Source organism: Sinocyclocheilus rhinocerous, unplaced genomic scaffold (genome assembly GCF_001515625.1).
Source record: "Sinocyclocheilus rhinocerous isolate Xijiao unplaced genomic scaffold, SAMN03320098_v1.1 scaffold62, whole genome shotgun sequence".
NCBI classification, from domain to species: Eukaryota; Metazoa; Chordata; class Actinopteri; order Cypriniformes; family Cyprinidae; genus Sinocyclocheilus; species Sinocyclocheilus rhinocerous.
The window spans coordinates 1,732,930-1,742,743 of NW_015656585.1; the positions used below are offsets into that span (position 1 = coordinate 1,732,930).

Consider the following 9,814-nt stretch of genomic DNA (forward strand, 5'->3'; position numbering starts at 1 on the left):
TATATCTCATCAAGACCATAGTCAGACCTCAAACTATGATCAAATATTTACAAAAATGTAAAACACTTTAACAAAACCAGAGCCGCAGCTCATTTAGGGAAAAACAAGTAAGGCCTTTTAAAGATGAACAGGCTGTGTTGGTTTTTCTAGTGTGTTCCATTTTTGGTGTTGGTGTACCGCTGTTGTTCAGTCTGTATGGATACGGTTTGAAAAGGTTTCTGAAGAGTGTCAAGAGCACTTGGGCAGAGCAGCTCTTTGTTGTGAGTGATGTGTACAAGGCGTTTCTTCATTAGGGTCGGAAAGCAAACTGGAAATGTAGATTGAACAACCTGGAAGAGAAAAGCAGATTTTGATTAAACGTGCAATGCGGTTTAATTTATAGGCGGAAATGGTCACTTTTTTTAAGGTGTGACTTACCTGGTGTTGCTCAAAAGAGAATAGCCTCACCGCTGGTCTTCTCTTGAACATACGAGGTGAAGCGTTTGAGGAATTTGGGGTATTCTCTCTTGGCTACGGCTCGTAAGACTGATGCAGGGGCCCAACCACCAGGATTTACTTTAGGATTATATGAACACAGCATTAATGTGATATATTCTATATCATGTATTTAATAAATAAAGATTGCAATCCAAACTGTGATGTACTCAGTGTGCAAATTATATATGATTTTCACAGTTGACTCCAAAATATATGGGAAACTGAAAATATAACATTTTATAATAAAATAATGAGAGTCATGCTTTGTTATTGTACCTACTGACTGATGCTAACAAAAAATGCTCCAGTGCCAAACTGTTGCTATGTTTACCTCTTCAGGACAACATGATAATTGAGAATACATGGGGGCTTTTTTTAGGGTCAAGTACTAACTAATCTAACTTTTGTGGTCCTTGAAAAAAAAGTTTAAAATATATAAAAATATATTGCTATAATATATTTTAAAAAAAGTATACTACTGTTTAAAAGTTTGTGATTGGCAAAATGTAATGCTTTTGAACAGTAATATTACGGTTACAAAATGTTAAATTTTGAAATATTACTACAATTTAAATGAACCGTTTTCTATTTTAATAAATTTTAAAATGTAATCTGTTCCTGTGATGGCAAAGATGAATTTTCAGCAGTCATTGCTCCAGTCTTCAGTGTCACATGATTGTTCAAAAATCATTCTAATATACTGATTTTTTATTTTCAATGTTGAACACAATTTAGTGGAAACCGTGATACATTTTTTTTCAGGATTCGTTGATAAATATATTAAGTCCGAAGAAACAGCATTTATTTAAAAATATAAACATTGTGTAAGATCGAAAAATGTACAAATGTAAATCTTTACGATCACTTTTGAATCAATTAAATCCCTCCTTGCTGAATAAAAGTATTAAAATTGCTTTCAGAAAAACAAACCTTACTGAACCCAAACTTTGCATGTACTTTTAAACCCCCAACTCAACCTTTAGTTTGAATTCTTTTGAAGGTTTCAAACATCAATTAGGAGGACCAAACAAACACCCCCAAGACTTACCATTGGCTACATATGTGATTTTACAGAGGATGTTGTCTCTGGTGATCTCTTTGTCTCCCTCTGGTGGGCTGATTAAAGTTTGACAGATCATGGCTACATTCATTTTGGCACGAATGCATCTAGCAGAGGGCTGGAGAAAACATGGTTTTGGAAAAAAAGACAGTTACTGATGCACAGCTTACTGTATACTGCTAATGTTGAATAATATGTGTCTATGATATCAAACTGCATGAAGAAACTTTTCAAAAGATAATTCTGAAGTCCTGGTACTCACTGGATAGCTGTCATGATCCACTGAGAAGTTGCACACCAGCCAGGTGTCTGGATCATTCTCATTGGTGGAGAGAATTTTACGGATAACCGATACGTAAAGCACATCTCTCTGGGAAGCAGGCCATACCCTCTGCAACAGAGTAGAGAGAAAAAAACCCGCCTGAAATATAATGATCACCCATGATGCAATAGTGAGTGTGTTATAGTAGAAGTGTTCTACCTTATGTGTCTGATGAATGATGACCGCTTTATCCGAGAGTGTCTCAACCACTTGAAAGCTTTCAACAGTTGCTGTAAAAAAACAACAAAAAAAATAAGGTGAGCCTATTCTCATTCTCACAACGTAAGATTAGAAGATCAAAAAGGCAAAATGATGCACTGAAGTGAACATACTCTCCCAGTCGTTCCGAAAAGCTGTGTCCCAAAAGTAGTGGCAGACCTCGTGTCCTGTGACCCCTCTGACAGCATGAGTAGCTTTGAGAGGATCCAGAACGATGCCGTTCTCCTCCACCTCTCTCCTGTACAACTGCAAAAACAATTGTTCTAACATATTCATTTCTGAGCATTAATAATGACAGAACCGCAAATAGACCAAACGAAAGCAACCTCTAGTGGAGAAGAGAACAATAAAGGGTTAAAAGGGATAGTTTACTGAAAAATGCAAATATCCCAAACTCTAACCTGAGGAAGATTTAGACTGGTGTCAAGGTTCTTTCGCATATTCTTCTGTTTTGTGACTGAACCAGAAACTACCCACCCACACACTACAGTTCAGTTTTTATTTTTTTTACAATAAAGATACAATAATTACAATAATTAAATACAAAAATACAATAATACAATTTTTATTCAGCAAGTATGCATTAAATTGATCAAAAAGTGACATTCATAATGTAACTAAATATTTCAGAAGGTTCATGTGACACTGAAGACTGAGTAATGGCTGCTGAAAATTGAGCTTTGCCATCAGTTATAAATAAAATTTATTACAAAAATTTCACAATATTACTGTTTTTACAGTATTTTTCAGCACATAAACTGCAGCCTTGGTGAGCATAAGAGACTTTTCAAAATGTTTTCATTAAAAAAACAAAACCCTAACCAATCCCAAATGTTTGTATGGTAATATATATATAGATAAACATAGACGAAGATATATACTTACAGGGAAAAAACAAAACAAATTATGAGATATAAAGCCCCATTTATCTTTTTATCTTTTTTTTTACTTTGATATGGAAACCAGCTTCCATAGAAACAGCCCAAAGTGTCAAATAAAAAAAAATCTACTGCCTTTATCTACATCTCACCTTCATATCCCCTTCTTCAACAACCAGCTGCCAGTTAGCATCTCCACCCACGTCCTGTAAAGAATAAGTCATGTGGCTCTGCACCATCTCCTCAACCTGTGAACAAAACAAGAGGTATAAAGTGTTATATACTAAAGTAAACAAGCAAAAAATGTATTAGTTACATTTATTCAAGTTCAGAACAATCATATGCCTGCAGTTCGTCCGCACTAGTGTAGTGTCATATCTCTACCTGAGCACTGAACCTGTGCACGTCATCGGAGGCACTTATGAGGTCAATGGAGGACAAGGAGGAAGTATGACTGTGAGGCTGAACCCAAGAAACAGGAGAGCCAGAGGGAAACAGGGCAAGGGAAAGAGAAAATAAAAATCTCATCATCACCCAGAGAATACAGAGCAGACCGCCACTGCAAATCACGCTTCAGCAGGAGGGACTGGAAGAACAAAGGCAGCTTCGCAAATGTAAAAGCCCCAAAGACTTCACCGAGCAGATCCACCATCAGCAATGACAGAATTGCATAATCAGTCACGAAGAAGCAAATGTGCTTTGATAAAGTGAGTGTGTAGGAGTGTGTGCTTGTGTGGGTGAGCCAGAGTGGTCTGACTTGCCTTAGTCAAGTATTTCTGAGTGCTGATGGAGGAATAGGTGTCTGGAGGGAGGGAGATCTGTCGAGATGCCCTGCTCCTTTCTGCCTGGGACTGCAAAACATGACAGCAACTTTTATATATGGACATAGAATTGAATATATATGGAATTGAATTAGCTGTAAATATGCTTTGGATATAGTTCTTGACTGTTGGATCCCAATGAATAATGAACTCTGGGTCATGCATTATATTTCAGTCATTTGTGGACAGCGGTCCATCCGTTTCTCCACAAAAGTCAACGGGGTCTACATTCATTATCAGCTCTGGTTCCAACTAGTGGTCAGCTGATTTATCAACAAGGATGAAAATAGCCATTTGTTAATCATCACATTGGTAGATAACATTGATTTTAACATCAAACCAGACTTTAAACAATATAGAGTGTGTTTTACAACCATAACAATAACTAGATGATACCTAATTTAGCACCAAACCAACGGATGTTAAATGTTCCGTTTATGTTCTGTTTAGTTATGTCTACTGCCACTTTAAATGCTCTTTAAAGTCAGGTGGATTCTGATTGACTGTCAATGTTTTTATCATCATTCAACTGGAAAAAAAATTCTTAATGTAATAATAAAGATGCTGCTCCTCTGGGTTGTAATTGTTATAGCTGTGGTGTGAACCTCGCTATTCTCACAGAATTAGAATTCTGTAAAAAAAACAATACAGTTATAGTGAACTTTCTGGTCTTTATTGTGGTCAAAAATAATCTGACTTAACTAAACTAACGAACTAAATGACTACTGACTTAAAATGACTACAACTCCGTTTTAATGTAAAAATGTATGTGTGAACTAAAAAACTGTGTACTTGGCTAAATTTGTTTAGAGGGCCTTAAAAGTGACAACAGCAACAGTGCCACAGTTCAGTAGCATGTTTGCTAACCGCTAGGCCACTCTGATCGCTTTGGTTTTCCCAGGTTTTCCACACAACTGCAAGCACAAACATAATCCTTCTGTATACATTTACACTTCAAAAGTCATGATGATGTAATCAAACAGTCAATTTCATGGAAATGTAGCCATTGTAACTAATGGAATGGCTGTACAAATGTATAACAAATCCATATCATGTTTGAAATAACAATGGTTGGATCATTACTTGCTCTTCGATCTGGTCATGCTTATCCAATGCAGCTTCCACAGCATCGAAGAACTCCTCTTCATTGATCAGACTGTTTGGTCCTTCCTGCACAGAGAGAATTTCTCAGTCTGGAATGGAGGGTGTGTGTTGAACCAAGATGTAAAGGACAGTGTGAATTAAAGGCTGTGGACGCACTTCATAGTCTGGTCCTCCATAATGAGGCTTCTTCTTCAGCTCTGTCAGTGCAGCTTTATAGGCGTCTTCAGCACGTCTTCTCCTTTCAATTTCCTTATGAATGATAGAAGAATGTTACTCATACTATATCCAGTATACATCACAATGCACTCAAGAAGATCTTCAATGGCTCATAACAATATATAATTAATAAATCATTTTTATAATAATATTTTTTCCCCACACTCTTACATTTTATTTCTTTATTTATTCAATTATAAAGTTTTACGGTATTTGGGAAAGAATAATAGCATCTATTCTGCTTTCGCTTCTGCGTGGAACAAGTTTTTCATCACCCAACAGACATGTAAATATACATTAGCGATCAAAATTTTGAGGTTTGTAAGACTTCTTTTTTTTTTAATGTTTCTGAAAGAACTCTTTTATCCTCACCAAGGTTGCATTTATTTAAACAAAATATTAAAAACACTAATACAGTTAGATAATATTAAATATCTGTTTTATATATTATATTACTATTTTAATATTTTTTAAAAGCTTTCAGCAGCCATTACTCCAGTCTTCACTGTCACATTATCCTTCAGAAATCATTCTAATATGCTGATTTAACGTGCAAATTTTTTTATTTTTTTTTATTGAAAACAGTTGTGCTGCTTAATATTTTAACAAACCAATTTGCTGCCTAGTTCCTTTCAATCTTTTAGACTGGGGAAGATGTTAGAGTTCTGCAACTTGCTAGCTGCTAAACAAAGCTTGCTTACAAACTAATCCAAGAAACGCCTGTTTAGGATCCAAATAAAGAATCTGGAGCAGACCAATGACATGACACAGGAACTCTGACAGTTCTTGCAGTTTCATGCTTAAGCAAACATACCCATTTCAATTGTCAATCCCACTACAGATGCCACTGAAGATACCATTGTGTCTTGCCTCTTTGGAAGGTCATTCATCTAACAAAGGGTGGAGCCCATATCACCCGCTCTCTAGACTTGCTTGAAGAGAAAACTAGCTTGAATAGCTTGCAGAAAGCAAACCTCCAAATCACTCAAACCTTCTTTAAATAACACAACTGAAGCAGAACCTTCCGCTACAACATGAAACCTTCACTAAAAAGTGGTTGTTCAGTTGGCTAATTGAGCAGCTTTGGGTGTTGTAGACAAGTAATTGGTGCATAATGTTCTTGCATTATAAATAAGATCTGTTCTGAAACTGGCAGGTGTGGTTTAGCTTTAAGCACCGAAACACCTCTCTCTCTGCAAGATGTCACGAGAGACAATTACTGACAACACCCGGCTTATATGACAGGTGATAACAACTGTCAAAAGGTGGTAACGTGACTCTACTAAACTCTGCAATGGCAGAGTTTCGGTGAAAATGTAAACACATACACTTCCACAGCACATATGGATGACTAAAACATTTTCAAGTGACTCAACTTGACACTTAAAACAGAATGTAGCAGCAAATAACCAGTGAACTGAACAAAGCATGTCAAACCTACAGAGTAGAAGCTGCTCTGCATACACAGAGGAATCCAATTTTCATTAGCACTCTGAAGAGACCCGGCCACCCAGTTCTGCCACGGCTTCAACGCTGAAGCACTGTACACTGTAGTCATCCTCTACAATCCAGTTGCTAACATCACAACACACAATCCTCAGAAATGTGGAACTCTGGTTACTTTGCAAAAAGCTTTATTCTGCTCAAAGGTCCATCAAGTCCTGTTGAATGACTATAAACACACTGTAAAATCACACCCGTCCAGATTCTCTGTGGCGGCTGGAATTCAAGAAGCTGCTTCCTGGCTCATGATAATATACCGGGGGCTGGACTGTAGATGGAAAAACTGGTCGAGCAAGTGCAAGCAGAAGCTTTACACTAAGATGCTAATGACGTGTGGCTTTGGAGATGTGCTCCCACATAAAGTGGCGCTGAATGTGAGGAATGCAAGGCTCCTGGAAACTACAGTAGATGCACTTTTGTTTTAATGGATGTATCTTTTTGACTCATCCAGTAATTAAGGTGTTATGTGGGAAGTGTATGGGTATGTAAATAGTGCCCAGATTAAGCTTGTGAAAAAATTGCAGAGCTGCTTGATGCCGAATGCTTTATTTGCATCGAAATGCACCCAGTAGTTTCAATATGACAAAAGTGTTTGATAGTCCCTAAACTATTAATATTTCCTGTAAAACCAGAATGATTAGGGATATTAAATTCTGTCATAATTTACTCCAACCCATATTACTTTTTTTTCTTCCTTTCTTTTTTTAGAGGGCCTTACTCTGAAGATTGTTTATGCTGTTTTTTTATAATAGACTAAACCGAGGTCTGTTACTTACACAAAGCTATGGTAAGGATTCAGAGGACTTGAAATATAACACAGGAGTAGTATGGACTTCTTTTATGATGACTTTGTGGAACTTGACCATCTGTGGTTTATTTGCTTACCAGCATCTATGGCTGTTTTCATGGCAAGATCAATGTACTTTAAAAGAAACAAATAGTAATAACACAGTAGTAAAGAAAAACAATTGATAACCGAGTTATATCAATAGAATTATACATTACAGAAGATTTTTTTATGTTTAAAAAAAATTGTTCATGTTTTAAATAAAAAATGTAACAATAATTGTTTTTAAAAATGTTTCATCAGCAATAGAGAACCCTCTGAAAACACAGATTAACACAGTGGTCCAATTCCATTTGCCATTTAAAGAGTTCCTGGTCACTTATGCTTTGTTATACTGAAAAGAGCAATGTTAACATAAACTACCATTCAAAAGTTTGGGAATGGTAACAAAGTTTTTATTTATTAATTTTCTTATGCTCACTAAGGCTGCATTTATTTGATAAAAAATATAGTAAACAGTAATATTGTGAATATTATTACAATTTAAAATTACTGTGTTCTATTTTAATATATTTAAAAATGTAATTTATTTCTCTGACAGCAAAGCTGAATTTTCAGCAGTCATTACTCCATTCTTCAGTGTCACATGATCCTTTAGAAATCATTCTAATACACTGATTTGATGCTCAATAAATATTTCATATGAACAGTGTTGGGCAAGTTACTCTGAAAATGTAATCAAATTACTGATTACTCCTTTTAAAAGTAATCACGTTACTGTTCTGATTACTTTATTTCTAAAGTAATTAGTTACATTACTAGTTACGTTACTTTTTTCTCCATGAAATTTATGAAATCCCAGCATACACACTCCCGATAAATATTTGTTATTAAAGCATCAGCATTCATAGAACGCTGTTATTTTTAACTAAAGCAAGCGGCTGCTGCGTGCATGGTTTGGCATGGCAGAATGCCAGCAAAGAGCGCTGCATTTAAAATCTCTAAAAGACATCTCAGTTCATCGCAATCTCACAAATCTCTCTTTTAACACAATAAATACGTATATGCATAATGAATCGTTCATAATGTCTACAATTCGTGTGTTATAATGAGAGGATTCATGAGCACGCAAATTTCAGCACTGCATTGCTCAACACTGCAAACACGTGTTATAGCCTAAATAGAAACTCTGCATACGCTTGCACCTGTTAATCGTTTATATTTTATATTAGTTCATGTTGCTTTTGTGCTATATGCATAATGAATCTTTCATAATGTCTACAATTCGTGTGTTATAATGAGAGGATTCGTGAACACGCAAATTTCAGCACTGCATTGATCAACGCTGCAAACACGTGTTATAGCCTAAATAGAAACTCTGCATACGCTTGCACCTGTCAATCGTTTATATTAGTTCATGTAGCTTTTGTACAATAGATGAATAATTTATTTGTTTTAGATATTTTATGTTTAGATATTTCTATTTTGCGGGAGTCCTGTGAATCATTTTATTCTCCTGCATTCCGCGCACACACGCGAGTCTCTGCACTCGCCTATCAAGTCTTGTCCCGCTCTGCACTCTGTTGCGTCGGGTCTTTTTTTTGGATAAAATATACTTTTAATTACAGCTGCACACTACCTTATCAAGTCGTCTTTGCCAGCTCTCTTCTTTTTTGACCAAAATGTCGATGCAGTGGGACAGTGTGGACAGGATTCCTGCTGTAGTAGCTTTAAACGTGATTGCTTCACCTTTGAAATCGATGCCTAAGGAACCTTTGAGGCTGTCCACAGAGAATACTGAGGGAAATCAAGTAAAATGAGCATCAAATAGCAGAAGTATTTAAACTTCTGAAGCTCTACTTCTGAAGGAACTTCGGTTGCTTAATTAAATCTGTATTAGTGTCTTATCAATTATCAAAGGATAACGAAGTAAGCAATGGAATATTTCCACCATTATTTGAGTAAAAAGCACTTAGTCTTTACACACACCAAATTGATGCTACCACTAACTGCATGTGTATTTTGCAGCTCATTGCCTGGTGTATACTGTGTAAGTTTTTATATACAGTGGGTACGGAAAGTATTCAGACCCCCTTAAGTATGATGATCAATTACGGTGTCTTCATTACTATGTATTACTATGTATACAAGATAAAAAAAACTACTTTGCTTGAATAAAACCGCATTCAGAAAGGATCACAAGCATTTGATCAATTTCTACAATTGCTGTATTAGGCACAAAGAGGATGTGCTTATAACAAAGATGTACACATCTAAAAAATCTCACATTTCTCTTTGCTGCTGTTGTTATTGTAAAGCAGATAATCTCCTTCCGGCCGTGAGGTTGGAAAATCTTCCTCATCATCCGATGCTGCAAAAAAAAAAAAAAAAAAATTGAAAAAATTTAATGAATTGAAAAGTAAAAAA

The 9,814-nt window shown here is 35.9% G+C and overlaps 1 protein-coding gene across 3 annotated transcripts in view; it reads right to left on the reverse strand.

Moving 5' to 3' along the window:
- Positions 1-6: 6 nt before the first annotated feature.
- cert1a (ceramide transporter 1a) overlaps positions 7-9,814 on the reverse strand; it is a 25,444-nt gene continuing 15,636 nt past the window's right edge. For 2 of the 3 annotated variants that reach the window (XM_016527966.1, XM_016527968.1), the window contains 13 exons: positions 9,675-9,758; positions 9,027-9,184; positions 5,038-5,130; positions 4,861-4,947; positions 3,718-3,807; positions 3,341-3,418; positions 3,109-3,204; positions 2,192-2,324; positions 2,019-2,089; positions 1,800-1,928; positions 1,526-1,655; positions 418-555; positions 7-329 (listed from right to left, as the gene is read on the reverse strand). In XM_016527966.1, the coding sequence (XP_016383452.1) occupies positions 428-555; positions 1,526-1,655; positions 1,800-1,928; positions 2,019-2,089; positions 2,192-2,324; positions 3,109-3,204; positions 3,341-3,418; positions 3,718-3,807; positions 4,861-4,947; positions 5,038-5,130; positions 9,027-9,184; positions 9,675-9,758 (1,277 nt within the window). In that variant the 3' untranslated portion in view covers positions 7-329; positions 418-427. The remainder of the gene's footprint in view (positions 330-417; positions 556-1,525; positions 1,656-1,799; positions 1,929-2,018; positions 2,090-2,191; positions 2,325-3,108; positions 3,205-3,340; positions 3,419-3,717; positions 3,808-4,860; positions 4,948-5,037; positions 5,131-9,026; positions 9,185-9,674; positions 9,759-9,814) is intronic. The other variant, XM_016527967.1, reaches the window with a different exon arrangement.